The following is a 17,603-nucleotide window of genomic DNA, read 5'->3' on the forward strand; positions in this document are numbered from 1 at the left end:
TAAATTAAATGAAACCATCAATCGAGCTAGTAGGATTTATTTTATTATTCATCAATAATCAAATTCAGAATTTGAATATTCAACCGCAATGTCTGCTCATGAACGCTTCAAACTCGGTACTTCTTTCCCAATTCCATAAAATTCAACACTTAGAAAGTGACATTTTTTTTTAAAATAGGTAGTTGAAACAAACCACAGCTAATTTTCATAGTGGACTGTACTAGACGATAAACATGTCAGTCAATTTGACAACCTTTGTCGGAAACATTATTCAATGAAAATATTGTCCGAACCCTTAGTATTTCTCTTCGACAAATACTTTAACACATTGTGAACCACTTTTCTTTCACGACTATAAAAAGATTTTAGCAATTTAATTCACAAAATCAGTTGCGTACATGTAAAATAAAGTTTGTTTACACTTTGACAGCAATAGACTGACATGCAAGGTGACATGTCAATGAAGTTTTCAGTTACTGTTGCCATTAAAAGAAATTAGTACCATTAGTTTTCCGCAACATGGCGAGGGTTTTTATGTTCCTGGTCGGGCTATACATAGGAAAGATCTTGATCATCAAAACACAAATGGATCGAACCCGCGACCTTTGGCAAGGCATCAGGACATGAGAATAGGCGTCCGCCTGTTATTAAAATTACGTTGTCCCCTAGTATATTCAAGTTATCAGAGGTTATTATAATAATGTATTATATGCCATCATATTAAATTCTTAATGTACATACACTTTCACAGCCTTTGGGCGTAAGCTTGAATGGAAAATCAATTTGGAACAGGGTTGCCAGTCTCCCGGGAAATCCGGAATTATTCCGGAATAGGATGTCATGTCCTATGTCCAGTAATTTCACTTGAAAGTCTTGGAATTTGACCGTATTTTTCACAATACAGTATTGACACATGCTTCAAGTACTTTTAGCAAAAAAAGCCCATTTTTTTGGTTGTGTTTTTCCCAAAATATCCGCGTTCAAAGTTTGGCAACCCTAATTTAGGGCCAGCATACACTGGCAACCTAAAGAATCACTCAAGCTTTTAAGCTAGGGCTACATCGATGACTGTGATCTTATATTCACAGGAATATAAATATGTTCATTATAAATCGTGCATAAAATTAGTCGCTTTTTCGTTTGCTTGAAGATCTAAGAAAGTTTTGACTTTTGAGCAGTCTACAAATGTGTCAACCAGTTGATTGTGGATCAAGCTGCCAGTGTGTGCTAGTCCTAATATCGCAGTTATAGATGACCCACGATGAACTGTCCCACCAAACTCAATGACAGGGGGGCGTTACCAATCGTTCAACTGTATGGTTTCCAACATGGCAAAAATCGGAACCAGGGATCCGGTATTGACGGTGGCGCCCCGCTCTCAATGTCATGGATAGGATAGTTCAGTATATTGGAACTATAGTTTTATTTAAATCTGTTCTTGTCAACTTTAATGAAGCTATATTAAGCGATACGGCTTCAAATGAAAGTCTGTAGGATTGAGCTAACCAACTCGCGTATAATTTAAGCGAATTTGAACTCTATTTCCTCACACATACAGCTCATTTATATTCTACAATCCCATTAGTTTTCACTAGAGAACGGATCACAGCGCCCTCTTTAGTTTCTCACCAAAAAACACGTCCATTTTAAGCCTTATCGCTGTACAGTCAGCGTCAAATAGTTCGTGACACCCAAGTAGGCAAAAAGTTTGCAACACGTCTTTGTTGACACTTTCTTACCGACGACCTTAAGGACGATGTAGACATCGAAAGGGAGCGTAGGTCACTAGCTGTCCGGGATAATATGCTGTCCCGCAGATTTGCTCGTTGTACTGCTAACGTTAATATCACGCTTTTCAAAGTTTTTACACGGGAGGTCTGTGGGTCAACCATACCAAGAAATCTTTAGATGTCCTACGTGTCCAATACAATAACATCTTCAGGGTGTTGTTGCGGCTGCCGCGCTACTGTAGCGCATCGGGGATGTTTGCGCAACATCTCACCGACTGCTTTCACCCTGTCCTTCGTAAGAAGACAGCATCTCTCATAAGCAGACTGCGTGGCAGCGGCAACAGCATTCTGAAAACGGTGGCTGACAGATACACATCACCTATATGGAGATGTTCGGTGCGGAGGGTGATTGTGTGAGAAGACACTTCTGGCATAGTCACATTTGGCGGCTTTCAAAATACTTAGAAAACCAAACACTTTACTAACATTACTTTTAAGATTATAAATTGTATCCTACTAACTACTATGAACTGTAAAATTGTTTGAAATAAAAGTCATTATTATTATTATTTGTTACAATTGGAATAAGGTTGTGTTGACTACTTTTTGGCCACTTTGGGTGTCACGAACCATTTGACGCTGACTGTGTACAATTGTACATACATAAGAATGCCTTTTGTATTTTACAAAAAACAAATTGTAAATTCAATTAAGCTCTGTGTTTAACTATAAACTAATTCGTTGTATTTGTATCTATTTATGTAATAATATTGTCAAAATAATGAAAATCCTTAGAAAAGCTATTTATTTAATAGGGGATCGGATACGAACCGAACAGTAATTGAAATGAAATGGTTTCTTTGCGCTCATCAGTTAGCGCCACTAGCTAAAGCCCGCACGTAGAATTTCGTCCAACGACCCCAAGCTACCCATCCTTATCGCTCGCGCGTAATTATATTGCTGTCGCGACTGTGCGACGGGCGCCCGCAGTGAGTGTGCGAGCGCGACAGCAACATAATTACGCGCAAGCGATAAGGATGGGTAGCTTGGGGTCATTGGACAAAATTGTACGTGCTCGCAGACCAGACTATAGTAAGGTCCTGTCACTTGTGGCTCAGTAGCCTTATTCACGTAACAAAACTTCAACGACAACAAAACACTGAGTTGCGATCCTATCGAATAATCGTTCTACCAAAATGACCCTTGTGAATACGGATTTAGAACTGTTTTTCAATGGGACGACGTAACAAAACTTCAATGACTACAAATCGCTGAGTTGCGATCCTATCGAGTAATCGTCCTATCGAAATGAACCTTGTGAGTACGGATTTAGAACTGTTTTTGGAACGACTTCTGAACGTCAGTGTGATCTTGACTGGCAAAATACGTGAATTAGGCCACATACAGTGGCGCCAACTGATGATAAACCTGCCTAGATAGGATGCGCGCCTTGATAAAATGTAATCGATTATTTTAGATGACAAATGTATGGGATTATTATAAGCGATATGGCTTCAAATGATACTGACAAAGGTAACAGAGTTTCCGACCGCCACTTCTTCTCAGCACCAGCCCATATGTTGTAAGGCAAGGCAAGGCCCGAAGTGGTGGTAGGGCAAGCTATATTTGGGACGTGTATAAGCACCCTGGAAAGGGCCTATGTACTGAATAAACTATTTGATTTGATCTGATTTATCGTGTAAAATCGATAAAGTTTATCGTGGCGCACATCTAGCCTACTGGAGAGGTTAACTCTTGATTAATCAAATGTAGCAAGTAAAGATCTTCCCATATAAATTAAAATTTATTTTTGGAAGTTACTTCGAACAATTATTCCTGAATAGTGTCCGTTCCCCTATTTCAACTTATAATATTAAAATGCTGATTTATTTCATTATTTAATTAACCACAACGTCATATTCACAGGAACAAAGAGAGCACTTTATTTCTATAGTCTGTTCGCCGAGCACGTAGAATTTTGTCCAATGACCCCAAGCTACCCATCCTTATCGCTCGCGCGTTAAATTATATTGCTGTCGCGCTCGCACACTCACTGCTGCCGCCCGTCGCACAGTCGCGACAGCAATATAATTACGCGCGAGTGATAAGGATAGGTAGCTTGGGGTCATTAGACAAAATTCTACATGCTTGGGGACCAGACTCTAAGCTATTATATCACAATAAAATGAGGCCTATTGACATTTTTGGCAAATACAAAAACTTTAAATATACAACCTTAAGAACCTGATTTGAAATGGCAGGACCGTAAAAAATTACATAATTTTCAAAAATTGCTGTCGATTTAAATAAACACAATATAGAAAGACATTAATTATGTACATTTGTGATTTTAAAAAGATATGTTATTGTGATTTTCGATATTATGTAATTACTATGCATAAATATTTTGTAAATGTCAGATTTTTTTGGCAAAAGAAATACCTAAAAAAAATGTAATGGTGGACAAATATTTCACCTCAAAATTGTGTCCATTATCGATTTATTATTAATTTTTTTTTAAGTCAAAATCTATTTTTACGTCTAGATTTTTTAGTGGCCTGTAACCAAGACTTTTTTTAAACTTGTATCTAGTTTTAATATCACCAGCTAAATCCTGTGTTATGAATATTAATAATAAAAACTAGTTTTAAACTAATTACAAAAAAGAGCTTAGAGAAACGGCCCAATTTTTTTGTCCGACAGTTTATCAGTCAGTGCCGATAGCAACATTTATAGACTAGGAAATTATTTTTAGAAAAATCTTTGCAAGTGTTTAACGAATCAATCGAAAATCGAATGAACATGTACAAATCTTCAAAAGGCCTCACCTTTACAATCCTTAAAAAAAGCGATGAAAAACTTATTTACAAGAACTTAAAACGTTACACTTACCACTATGACTGCACTTGCAAGGAGTCTGGACAGACATTTTCAAACACTACATCTTTCTTCACGCTTAAATTTTGCACTGGTTCCTCACATTCTCCACTCTTCATCAAGTTCAAACCTTGATCAGCGAACTCACTGTGTTTGAACATGATATGCTTCTCCAAGCTTGCCTTCTGCACACACCGATACACACAATGCGGACACTTTACAGATTTCTGCCGAGGCCTGTACGGTTTCACTTGGTTTTTCACGTCTAGCTTCTCCCCTTCCTTTTCGTTTAGATGCCTCTGCTTGTGCTTAGTTAAATTGGTCTTCTGAACGCACCTGTAGTTACAGATATCACAACTGAACGGCTTCTGATCTGTATGTAAATACATATGTTTCACTAAGTTCGGTTTCTGGACTGTCCGGTAGTCGCAGTACGGACAAGCGAAGGGCTTATACCCTGTGTGCGTTCTCTCGTGGACGACTAGGTTGTTTTTTTGAGCGCACCTATAGTCGCAGTACTGACATCTAAACGGTTTTTGCTTCATATGGACTAAAATGTGCTTTGCTACGTTGTTTTTCTGACCAGACTTGTAACTGCAGAAGTTGCAAGCGTACGGTTTGTCTCCAGTGTGTATTCTTTCATGTATTTTTAAGGTAGCAGGCGCTTGGCACCTGTAAGAACACTGGGAACACACAAACTTGCCTTGCTTCTCACCGTTTTCATCCATTTGTGACTCCGTACAAGTTTTGGAGTGCTGCTTAAGCAGTCTTTTCGATGTTAATATATCGTTACAGTTAGAACACGCATACTTCCCTTTCACAAATGGGATTATATTCAAATCATTTACTTTCTCCGCTTCATTTTTGACTTCGTACGGATATTCTTGATAATAAATTTTGTTTTGATCAGCCGGTTTCAAATTTTCTTTAGGTTCTTCCGGTTTGGATGCGTCAATTTTGACAGGTTCAACGCCGCCATCTTTTTTCGGATCTTCGTACGGGCTGTTGTTCTCGAATTGTCTGTGCATCACCAAGTTCTGAGGGTTGTCTCTGGTGGCAGCGTAATACTGAGTCTGACTTTGTGGTCGGGGGTACAAGTCCATATTGCTGATGGCTGGTAAGGTAACGTGGTTTGAGTAGACATAGAGCGATTCTGGATTCACGTTTTGGTTCTGACTGTGGTCTGGGATGTGACCTGCAATTTTTAATATTTGATTAGAGAAGTTCAGACTATGGACTCTTTCATAGTTCATATCAGACTTGTCAACTCGGAAAGGGATCAACACCGTATCGCCTATCGTGAACTGTCATCGCCTTTAGCGCGCTGTCAACCGCGAGGCGAGGCGTTTATGTTACGGTGCGGATAAGTGTGCGTTGCAGTATGGAGTTTCATACAAAGAATACTGACCGTCTTGAGTTGATACGGTTACGATCCGTTTCCGGGTTGATATGCTGCGTCCTTAAAACGTTTTCAGCCGGATTCTAGTCGTCCATTTGCAGAACCGCACACAGAAAGTTGTTCGACAAACGCGTTGAAATATAAGAACAATCACCATCAGTTACTGTGCGGTCTTCCAAATGCACGACTGCTCCAAATTTTTAATTAGGAAGAGCTCTAGAAGCATCAGGATACTAGCTTAAAACACCGGAAGACATAGTAAGGGCAGGCCTTCCCTTAGGTGGTCCGACGATCTGGTGAAGGTCGCAGGAAGTACCTGGATGCGGGGCCGGTCGTTGTGGAAATCCTTAGGGGAGGCCCTTGTCCAGCAGTGGACGTCATTTGGCTGAAACTAACAGATATATGTTCGCAATTTCTTTGTCTCACAGTCGAAAATTTCAATATTCTAGCTAGACTAAACGGTCGTTATTTTTTTATCGACTCCTGCGCCTAATGTTATGACTATGTCCGGGCGTTTTTAAATGTTAATTCTATACATATCATCGTCTAGCTATATGAATATATTATTTGCATCTCCGACCGTGACCTCAACCAAGGTAAAAGGCATTTTTTATTTGGCCTTGACTTTGGAAGCGTATAATGATGTTTTGGTTGGCGCTATATTTTTGGCGTTTGAAACTGGATTCAAACTTATGCAACCAACCATTGTGTTGATGACACCATCTAGGGTCGTAGCTAGTTTCCTGGTCCTCGCTATTTTCAGCCAAATGACCTCCACTGCTGGATAAAGGCCTCCCTCAAGGATTTCCACAACGAATGGTCCTGCGCTGCCCGCATCCAAGTTTTCCCATTCCCTAAATATCTGTTGCCAAATGAAAAAAAAAATGTCGTTCCCAGTTTGATTAAGTTTATAATCTACCTTTATCTCATTGGGCTCCGGCGGATACCGCCAAGTTTTAGTGGATAGCCGCCCTTCTGGCGGGAAAAGACTTACGTAACTCACTGGTCAACCCCGCGGCTGTTGTATGCATTTCATAAACCCGACACAAAAAAAGTTTTAAAAAAATGTAGTTTCAATATAATCTAACTACATGCAGTTAGCGTTAAATAGTTTGTGACACCCAAAGTAGCCAAAAGTTCGCAACACATTTTGTTTTTGGTTGTTGTTTTGGTAACTGGATGTCACAAACTATTTGACGCTGACTGTTGTGTATGCCAAGGAGTCAACGATGCCTTTCAGTAAATCGATTACACCCAAAAAAGACTTACATAATGTTTACTTTTTTAGCTTATATTTCACATTCAAACATGACCTTTGACACTCACGAAAGTAGTTTAAGTGAACTTAGATGCGACTGACCTTTTGCCTCATCCATATTCATTGGGAAAAAGATAAAAAAGTCTAAATACCACCAGATGTTAATTTGAAAAATTACCGGGAATTAAAAATGGCTAGAGTTATGTAAAGCTTTGATTTTGTCTGTAGATTATTTAGATATAATTTTTTAACTTTTTTTTAAATGAAATGAAATACACTTGGCGTCAAATAAATCGAACCTCCCGCGACAAACACTTTCAAACGTATGCATCCCCACTTCCCACCAATATTGGTACCATTTGTAGTTCTAAACCTACCTAGTTCTAAACTTCATTTCATGAAAGGAAAGGTTTTTACCCCAAAAATGTGTCTAGAAGGATCCAGTTTCTAGTTTTTTTTTTTAGTACATAGGGCCTTTCCAGGGCACTTATACAGTCACCTTTGTAAGCCTCTTTTTCAATCTGCTGATTGTTTAGATCTTTAAACTACGCAACTGATTTTGATGCGGTTTTTTTTAGATAGAGTGATTCAAGAGGAAGGTTTATAAGTATACTAGCACCCGTGCAAAGCCGGGGCGGGTGGCTAGTTAATAATAAAAATCTTACCATTCATTGTGTTAACGCCAGGCAGGGTTTGGGCTTGGTTAATATTCTCGTAGAAGTATCCATCATCGTCCTGCTCCGACTTTATATGGAAAGGCATCGGCAGCAAATGTTCATTTTCCAACCTTTGGTTCTCATGCACACTCATGTTCTGCGTCACCATCCTTTGATCCAACCTCTGGCCCAACGTTTGGTCCAATCTCTGAGGAATGTTTGGGTCCAATCGCTGGGCTAAGCTTTGTTCTAACATATTGTCTGGTAGTGAGTGCATAGGCGTTCTTCTTTCTTGACTTTGAAGCAATTCATGCTCTAAATTGCGATTTAAATGATGCGACAAATCGATTTGATGGTTCAAATCGTGTGGAATATCAGTTCTTAGATTCTGCGGTAGGTTTATATCAGTTAAATTATCGTTTAAATTCTGTACAAGAGTTTGCGTCAAACTATTCTGTAATTCCAACTCATTGCTTAGACTTCTAGCCAGGTTTAAGTCTATGTTTCTGCCCAACATGACGTCATCATGTCTTAAATTTTGCGGTAGCTCATTAGTCAAGTTGTGAACAAGATCTAATTCTAAGTTACGTTGCAAATGTGCAGGGATATCATTAAAATTGAGGTTTCTGCTCAAATGGTTGGTTTTAAGCATGAGTGTGGACATCTGTCGTGGAGACAACGGCAGTTGGAAGTTGTGCATGATCGATCCAGCGTTCAACGAGCTCTGCATGGCTTGGTGGAGCTGTTCCATCGATATCGGAGTGTGCTGGTAGTCGTTCATTTCGATTTGTTGAGACTTTAGCTGGAGCTGTAACAACAAAGAAACAAAGATATAAAAAATACTCTATAAATTATTTGATTTGGTTTTATGTAGTTTTGGGTTATTTACATTAGACCCTGTTTTATTAGTTGTATAGAATTTTGCAAATTTTTTACAGGCTGTTTAACTCCCTAATCCCAAACTGATATTAAATGAGGGTTTTCGCGAATGAGAGATCCGCCAGATGGCAATACGTAGACGCGAGGTCCAAATTCTGCATGATTGGTTATTTTTGACATGACATTGACAGATATGTCAAAATCCACCAATCACGCAGCAGTCAGACCCCACATCCACGTCCCGCCATCTAGCGGATCTTTCATACGCGAAAACCCTCATTAACAAAAGAAGCTTTGGGATGTTTTAAATCAAGAGGATTGAGTTTCATAAAGTAAATATAATAAAAAATTATTTTATAAGGACCATAAAAAGTATTTTAAAGTTTCTTTTACCTTTTAGATGGTTCATGAATAATTCTGTATTTCTTTTATTAATTAATTAAGATTTACAAATTACAACGTCTGCGAATACTAAGTATGATTTTGGAAAATGATATACACAAAATCAATACACAAAGTACCTTAATAACTTACCTACTTAAAAAAAAGTATAAAAATATTAGTTAATCACAGTGAAATCATTTCGTTTAGCATAAAAACAAAGTTATTTATCCACAAAAAAAATCTTGTAGTTTTCACTATCAAGCCAACTTCTGGGTATTATTTAACTATAACAATAAAATAATTATTATAATATCTCCGTGTACGATCAGGCGTTGTCTCTAGAACCTCGAATAACAATATTAACATTATCTTTTCATCTTTTTTAGGCTTAGTTGAAATCAACACAATGATCAACTTACTGTTTCAACATAGACTTTGTAGTTCTCTTCATCAATGACATTTGGGTCCTCTCGCTTCACGCAATCCATATTAGTAATGTAATTTCTATTTCACTTTAATATTAAAAAAATATTTGGATTAAATCAACGTTCAGATCATAACCTATCAATTACATTTTTCAATTATTTTATTTACACACTTGCATGATAATTACATGCCTTTTAATTATAACATTAAATAAGCTAACATAATTAGTTTTAATTGAACATTTCAATTACGTAAATCTATTTAGTAAATTACAACGATTTTTAGATTCATTTGACGTTAAAAACGAAATGAAGAATGAAAGAAAGGAAGCGACCATAGACTAAATAGAGTGACGGTTCTAACGAACATCTGTCCGGGGATACAGGGGTATTTACTAAATTTTCCCTGTATTGAAAATAAATCTTTTGTACCTCTATCTTTTCAAGAAATATTTTCTTTATTTTTTACTGACGTGAATGAGTTTTGTGTGCACCAAGCGCAGTGGTGGACTTAGAGGTGTATGATTGATGCCTCTATCTTTGAAAACTCGAAAAAAAAAACAAGTTTTACGTTTTTAACTGAACTGAAATACTCAATACTCAATACGTTTATTGCTTCCTTAATAGTACATTTAGGTGTTACATAGTTACATTTGGAGATCATTAAGGACCCTGTTGGGCGCAGCAAACTAAAAATTTATAAGAGAGGAGGCTTCTTTTTATCATAGATAGAAAATTATAGTTTAGGTATACCTTGATTTTTTAGAATCCAGCAGAGATGTAAACAAACACTTTCATACACAATTACACCATAATCACTTACGTGTTCATAATATCATACACATTATTTAACAAGCCCATGAAACCAACTTTATTTTCACGTTTATACAAGTTTAAAATCAATCTTTGAAACAAATTATTTTAGCAAAATACGTGGACGATGAAAATTTGTGACTTGTCAAATTGACTTGACGTTTAAAATCATGTGTTATCTCCATATTGTCTATGACTTGTCTCTGACACATCAGTGCCGTAACCTGTGAGTCATAGACAATAATCTGTAAATTTAATCGATATTATTTTAAGTATTCACTTATTCCGATTACTGATTAATTTTAAATAAAAAATATACGATACTTTGTTTAGTTTTCCAGCGATAACTTCGACAATATTGGAGATAACGTAAAATTATTTTTCTACTTTTAGTGTTTACTTTTTCGGAGTCAGTTTAATTTTTAGTCGGTTTTATTTAAACGAAATTATTTTACTTTTTTATTCAATTATGCTTACGTATTGTTCCATTGTTTATTTTTAAGAAAACTAACACTAGTAGCAACACTGTCAAACAGAACTTTTTGCAACTATTTGAAGTTTAATAACTTTACGGATATCATTGATTGTTTTATTATCCAGTGTGTTTTTTGATTACATCTGTGCATACAGTTTGTTTCCTGTTCTCGAAAATTTCATAATCAGTTCACATTCGTTGCGACTTTGTTGCATATTTTTAGTATTTTGACGATCACCCGGCGATGATACGCAAGTACTACAATATTTCACTTCGCGATTAACGAGAGGTTTTGTCGCATCACTAGTTCACAGACTAAAAATATTTTTATGTCAGTTGGACATATTTGATGACATTTCTGCTGATTTCTAAAAAATTAGACTGTACATCGCTAATGAATTTTATCGTCTAAATATTCTTTTATGGTGTAATAGCATTTCGTAGTTAATAGCTTTTTTAGTCCTGTTATGAATTTACTATTATATTACTAAATAATATCGACCTTCACGTTCAGAATCGTTTTTTTATCTGATTAGAGCTATTTGTGAATATTTTGAGATAATGTACATGACTAAATCCAAAACATGATAGTACGTAAGAGTGAGTCCACAGGGCATTATCCCATCAAACCACAAGCGATCACATTATTGATTCTATTGTTAGATTCGCGGGCATCAATCATACAGGGATACATCAAAACAAAATTTGCCATACTTTTGGGTAATTAGTTCACAGTGACAACATCAAATAAAACCAAAAACAAAACAAAACTATTTTCGTTCAGAAATCACATCTTTCGTGTTTAATAAAATCTAATGTTTTGGACAAAATTGAATACGTTATTTCAACTTTTATTATGTAGCCGTATATTAGTTAAGATTTGTAAATAGGCTGCAATAACGCATACATTGCTATTGTTACATAATCAAATAAAAAAATTGAAAAAAATCTCCTTTGGTTTCTGAATGACCTTCAAGCATCAAGATTGTATGTCATTGTCAAAAAACTAAATAAAATATTCATGTTTGCGGCAAAAAATTTTGTTACAAAACTTATAACTCCCACACACAGTGCAAGTGCAAAGTTCCTGCTAAATAAAGAATTCTATTGGCACCGAACGTAAGTTCCCAAAATTTATTTTACATTACAAGTTTTGCCGAAAACTGTGATCCCGGTCTTTGTGAGGTTAATTACATACATACATTTTATGCATATTATTTACTAATTTAAAGTATTTTCCAGAAGCGAATGGCTAAAATCTTGAGTAAATAGTCACAGTATCCAGAAATAAATAGGTTTAAACTCGAAAACTTCAAGTACCTACTTATCATATTTTTTTTTAGTTATTATACCTAAATATTATTTTCAGTACCTATGTTAAATTGTAGCTTTATTCTAGTTGGTTCTATCATTAAAATATCTCTCGTAGAATTATAATCATGATAGAAAATATTTCCCAATGCCCCCTAGACAGATTGCAATAAAATGTAAAGAAAACCTGGTATTGAAATTAAAATAATAGGGTAAACCAGAGAGTGATTGCCCACTGGTAGTGATTGCCCGCTTTAAGAATAATATTGTCAGGTGCTGACTTTGAATCACTCTAGTTAGATTTGAATTTACTAAGTAGATGGCTCCGAGATTAATGTACAGTAGATTTAAAATTTACAATAGGACACACTAAAAAAAACAGTTATGGCGGATTTTGTCAAGACGGGTGAAAATGTTACTCAAATAGGTAAAGACTTTAACAATTTTACTAAGGAATTACTTGCTTAGAGGTTAATTTTTTTTTGCAAGTTATTTATTATTCAACTAATGATGTATAGTCATGATGAAATTATAAGTGTTTTCTCCATTATCAATGAAAATAACTGATAAAATTTGATTTCTAACGGTCATTTTAACGGTGGGTAATCACTGCACATAAAATCTGTATATTTTTAGTTATTGCCCACCGTCATTTCAGTTATTGCCTATATGTTAATGTATAGTTATTGCCCAGGGCAATTATTATTAGATTGTTGCCACCATGCAGAAGCAGTGTTTAAGTTGTTCATTGCTAGACTTGTTTCGCAATTTACAGGCATAAATATTGAAATGGCTTTTAATGTTTCATTTTCAGTATGCCAAAGACTCCAAAAGTTCAATATAGCATAGAAAATTTGCAAAAACCGATCGAAGCTGTACAAGATGTATCCAACAATTTATCTACAAGATAAATTGCTGAAAAATATGGTTTGGCTTGAAAAAAATGATAAAAATTCAAACAAATATACAAAAAATGAAAATCCTACGTTAAATCTACTAGTGAAAATGTAAATTGTAAGGAAATAGATACAACTTTAGGGAAGAATAACCAACAGCTAATTGAAAATTCTGAGCAACCACTTGAACTGATATCAAAGAAGATAAAAAAATAAATACATATAAAATTCAAATTTTTGCGTCATCTATGTTTTGAAGTAGATGATTCTGTCTCTACCGATTCTGACTCATCAACATCAGCTCAAGAAATATTTGATAATATGTTAATAAGGCCAAACGCAATTTATTTTGAAATTTTGAAGAATGTACTACTAGAATTTAAGTTTAATGTTTTGTTTTATTTATTTAAAGCCTATTTTGTCATTTTAAAATTGATTATTTTGTTTTAAGATACTGGGCAATTACTGTGCTTTGATGTGGGCAATTAGTGTAAGTAATGGGCAATGACTGTACTTTTTGGAGGATTTTAAATTTATTTCAATATTTTCTAAGTTAAGTAAGTTTTAACTAAAAACTGTTTAACAGTTTATTGAGTTATAAGAAAAAAGTCATAAATGGTCGATAATTAAAATACTTTCTTTAATTTTTCATCTCAATAAGTTTGAAATCTTTAAGTGGGCAATAGCTATACGGTTTACCCTATGTAGTTTCAAAATAATTTGATGTTTTCTACATAAGTGAGTATTGCATAGTTCAGAGAGATTTGAGGTCAGATTGTAGTGTCAAAGATTGAAAAGGCAAGATGATAAACTCAAATTATTGAATAACAATCAGTTGTTGCACCTCAATTTATCTTCTTTTTATTAAAATGCATTCTTCCAAACTACTGCACAAAATTGAATAAATAATTGTTTTTTCTATGTTTGGTATTGTTAAGGTAAATTTTTTATAATTAAAAAAATAACAGTACAAAAATAATGTGAAAATCAATGGGGGAGTCTATGTTCAGCAGTGGACATCCTGTGGCTGAAATGATGATGAACAGTATAATCTGTGATTGATAAAACAGAAAGTATGTTCATCTATTGTGTCTTGATTAAACTGAAAAACTTTTTTTTAGTAATAAAGCAATATTATTATTTCCAGGCTATCAATCACAGCTGCAAACATGGTGAAGACAGCGCTAGTGATCCTGGCCCAAGGTGCGGAGGAGATGGAGACCGTCATCACTGTCGATATGCTGAGACGGGGCGGTGTAAGTGTTAGCCTAAGCGCAGACCACCAATTTTTAGTTGGCCGATAGTTAAGCCCGATTCTAATTTGTATGAAGAATCAATCGGTGTAATGTGAGCACTTCCATACATGCCCATACTGATTGACTGCCTGACTAAACTATTGGTCGACAAAAATCGATGGTCTGCGCAATCTGTCTCAATCATCATCTTCATTTCAGCTACAGGACGTCCACTGCTAAACATAGGCATTCAATGATTTCCACATCTGATTTCAAGTGTTACACAATATTGGCAGATGATTCAGAACTACTTCTACCTTAATTTGATAAGATTACTTCTATGTAGTTCTACTGCCACTAGGTGGACTGACGATGAACCAGGGGTTGTGGAAATCCTTGGGGAAGGCATTTATCCAGCAGTGGTTGTAATTTGGCTGAAATGATGATGGCTTCTAAATATTTCTACAAATTAATTATTGAAATAACAATGATTCACTCACTATGTTATCATAATCAAATCTCTAATATGATAAGTTTATATTTCATCACATTCATTTCTCAGCTACAATATCATTATGACGATGCATATTTTATAACCATATCATCATCATGATGGACATTTTTTATCCATATCACCATGATCACGCACTATTTATAACCATATCATTTGGTTTTTGGGACAAATGTTTTTGGACGGGCCGTTGTGGAGTTCCTTGAGGTAGACCTTTGTCCAGCAGTGGACGTCATTTAGCTGAAATGATGTTGATGAGAATAGGAAATCCCCTACTCTTCCCATGAATGTAGTAAGAGGCGACTAAGGGACAAATATGCGAACATCAGGCCTCCCCAACCCGTCTGGCCAGCATGGAGTGTAGGCCAAGTCCTCCATTTGCATCCGTTTTCGTGGTGGGTCCAATGACAGTTTAACTTTCCCCGGGACAAACTTGACCTTCACTGGTTGGGTTATTGGCTGTCAAGCTGTAGACCCTGGCTACACAGGAGTTGCAGCGTTGGGAACGAGAGGTGGGATAAGTCCCGTGTGTGACTTTTTGACTGTCCCCACAGGTGGATGTGACCATGGCAGGCTTGGACGGTGACGCGCCAGTGCTGTGTTCGCGTAACGTCACACTCGTCCCAAACAAGTCTTTGGCTGATGCTTTGGCCGAGAAGCCTCAGTACGATGCAGTAAGTAACTAACTTAAACGTTCAAATTCTAGTTTTTATTGCAAACTATGTGGCTATTGTAATGGTTTATACTTAGGCTGAGTTACACCATAACTTTAACCGAAACTATAACGATAAGCGGGTTTTTTTGGTATGGAGTTTAACAGACTTTTGACGTTTGTTAAAGTAAGATGGTGCAACCCAGCCTAAAACAAATGATACTTGCTTAAGTGAAGCAGAAACGCTATGCAACGTCGAACGCACAGCATTGAATAGAGCTCTGTGATAGCTGACCACATGAAGGTATCTTGAAATTAACATCAAATCCGTCTGTGACTGTAGTCCGTTGAAGCTGTAAAAAATTAAACTTGAAGCTCCAAAAGATAAAGCCATTTGGTTTACAATTTCCAAGGCAGGCAGCTTCTCTTCCCTGCTTTCCCTTCCCTCAGTTAACTTATGAATAAATGTGTTTTTATTATTTTCTTCCAGGTGATTCTCCCTGGAGGATTGGAGGGCTCAAACCGCCTCAGCAAGTCGTCCGTAGTGGGAACACTGCTGAAAGAACACGAGAAAGCTGGCAAGATCGTCGCTGCTATCTGTGCTGGTAAGATATTTGCGTATACAGGGTGTCCCAGAATGGGTGAATCAAACTGATAGGGGAGGTAGCTCTACTAATGTACTATCCCTAAAAAATATGAATCCGGCATATATTCCTTCAACAGCGCCCACAGCGTTCGTCGCGCACGGCATAGCGCGCGGCAAGCGCGTGACGTCATACCCATCTACTAAGAACAAAATGCCGGCTGCTGACTACACGTACGTGGAAGGAGAAAGAGTGGTGGTTGATGGGAACATTGTTACTAGCAGGGTAAGTCCATAAGAATAGGCTAATTATAAAAAAACTTTTAATCCGTCAATTATATTATCAATCAATCAAACAAGTAATTAAGAAGTTATGGTGCGTTGAAGTTCCGTGTGACGTCACAAAGTGTTGCACTTAATCACGCCTTGACGTAACAGGCCTCTTCTGTTGAACTTTGGCGCAATAAGTTAACTGACGGACTAATTCACTCGTGCTTTATTACCCAGAAAAATCTCTTATTTTAATAAATTATAATAATTCTGCAGAGTATACAAATAATCCTACATAGTATACAAATAATCCTGCAGAGTATACAAATAATCCTCCAAAGTATACAAACACGCCTCTTATGTATCGCGCTTTAGAAACTAAACGCGAAGGACCCTGCCTTAAGTTTTGGGGGTTCCTAATTTACTCAAAGAAACTTGAAAAAGTCGAATGCCTTAGGCGGGAATCGAACCCACGAATCGATAAGAAATTTTAATTACTATTAAATCGCTCAATGCTTTGTAAAGTAATCAATAAACGTTATTTATGTTATGTACGAAACTAATAAACAAAAATGTTGTTTAATTAATTTTGAGCTTTACTTCATTGTCATAAAACTCAAAATACAATTTAATATCCTTTAACTTCCAGGGTCCCGGCACCGCTTATTGGTTTGGTCTCTCGCTCATCGAGCTATTGGCAGACAAGGACACAGCTGCCCAAGTGGAGAAGGGAATGATCATTAGTGGCTATTAATTAGTAATTAAGTCTAAAAATTACACTCTGTATAAGCTTATAACAAGCAATGGTGTAAGTATAATATTGTATGTTATGTAATAATAGTAATAATTAAGCAAAAAAGTGATAATTCAAAATTAGTATCCATATTTTTAGAATTTGGTTCGTTTTTTTTGTTACTAAAATATCCAGGATTTGTTTTCGTTTTGATTTTAAGTCTAAAATATAATTTGTTTTAAATTGTTAATTTGATTTTCATTTAGCTTTTCCCCCATTTTTAAAGTGCCCCCTCACTACCTCTCGTTCGTTCGTTCGTTTCAGCCGAAAGACGTCCACTGCTGGACAAAGGCCTCCCCCAAGGATTTCCACAAAGACCGGTCCTGCGCCGCTTGCATCCAGGTACCTCCCGCGACCTTCACCAGATCGTCGGTCCACCTAGTGGGAGGCCTGCCCACGCTACGTCTTCCTCTGTTTCTTCCTTCCTTCCTTTCCTTCTGTCACTACCTCTAGCAC

The 17,603-nt window shown here is 36.4% G+C and overlaps 2 protein-coding genes across 3 annotated transcripts; one reads left to right on the forward strand and one right to left on the reverse strand.

Moving 5' to 3' along the window:
- Nucleotides 1-4,526: 4,526 nt before the first annotated feature.
- On the reverse strand, nt 4,527-9,932 carry LOC135085671 (zinc finger protein 90-like). The gene is made up of 3 exons (XM_063980466.1): nt 9,603-9,932; nt 7,930-8,728; nt 4,527-5,802 (listed from the first exon to the last, which is right to left on the reverse strand). Exons 1-3 carry the CDS (start codon nt 9,669-9,671, stop codon nt 4,625-4,627), a joined length of 2,046 nt encoding a protein of 681 aa, XP_063836536.1. The 5' UTR covers nt 9,672-9,932; the 3' UTR covers nt 4,527-4,624.
- A 1,951-nt stretch (nt 9,933-11,883) lies between these two features.
- On the forward strand, nt 11,884-17,337 carry LOC135085767 (protein dj-1beta). 2 transcript variants are annotated; one of them, XM_063980568.1, is made up of 6 exons: nt 11,884-12,015; nt 14,251-14,359; nt 15,404-15,523; nt 15,992-16,106; nt 16,225-16,370; nt 17,004-17,337. In XM_063980568.1, exons 1-6 carry the CDS (start codon nt 11,918-11,920, stop codon nt 17,106-17,108), a joined length of 693 nt encoding a protein of 230 aa, XP_063836638.1. In that variant the 5' UTR covers nt 11,884-11,917; the 3' UTR covers nt 17,109-17,337. The 2 variants fall into 2 exon arrangements, with proteins under 2 accessions (XP_063836638.1, XP_063836639.1); XM_063980569.1 differs by lacking the exon at nt 11,884-12,015 and adding an exon at nt 12,041-12,081.
- The last annotated feature ends 266 nt before the right edge of the window (nt 17,338-17,603 follow it).

Source organism: Ostrinia nubilalis, chromosome 29 (assembly GCF_963855985.1).
Source record: "Ostrinia nubilalis chromosome 29, ilOstNubi1.1, whole genome shotgun sequence".
Classification (NCBI taxonomy): domain Eukaryota; kingdom Metazoa; phylum Arthropoda; class Insecta; order Lepidoptera; family Crambidae; genus Ostrinia; species Ostrinia nubilalis.

What these genes read in the sequence shown, in the direction of transcription:
- LOC135085671 (XM_063980466.1), bottom strand. Translation starts at nt 9,671, where the DNA reads ATGGATTGCGTGAAGCGAGAGGACCCAAATGTCATTGATGAAGAGAAC. An exon ending in ACAAAGTCTATGTTGAAACA is followed by an intron (nt 8,729 to 9,602) that starts GTAAGTTGATCA and finishes TTGTTGTTACAG; the next exon opens with CTCCAGCTAAAGTCTCAACA. An exon ending in TGGCGTTAACACAATGAATG is followed by an intron (nt 5,803 to 7,929) that starts GTAAGATTTTTA and finishes TAAAAATTGCAG; the next exon opens with GTCACATCCCAGACCACAGT.
- LOC135085767 (XM_063980568.1), top strand. Translation starts at nt 11,918, where the DNA reads ATGTTTGCGGCAAAAAATTTTGTTACAAAACTTATAACTCCCACACAC. An exon ending in GAATTCTATTGGCACCGAAC is followed by an intron (nt 12,016 to 14,250) that starts GTAAGTTCCCAA and finishes TATTATTTCCAG; the next exon opens with GCTATCAATCACAGCTGCAA. An exon ending in ATATGCTGAGACGGGGCGGT is followed by an intron (nt 14,360 to 15,403) that starts GTAAGTGTTAGC and finishes CTGTCCCCACAG; the next exon opens with GTGGATGTGACCATGGCAGG.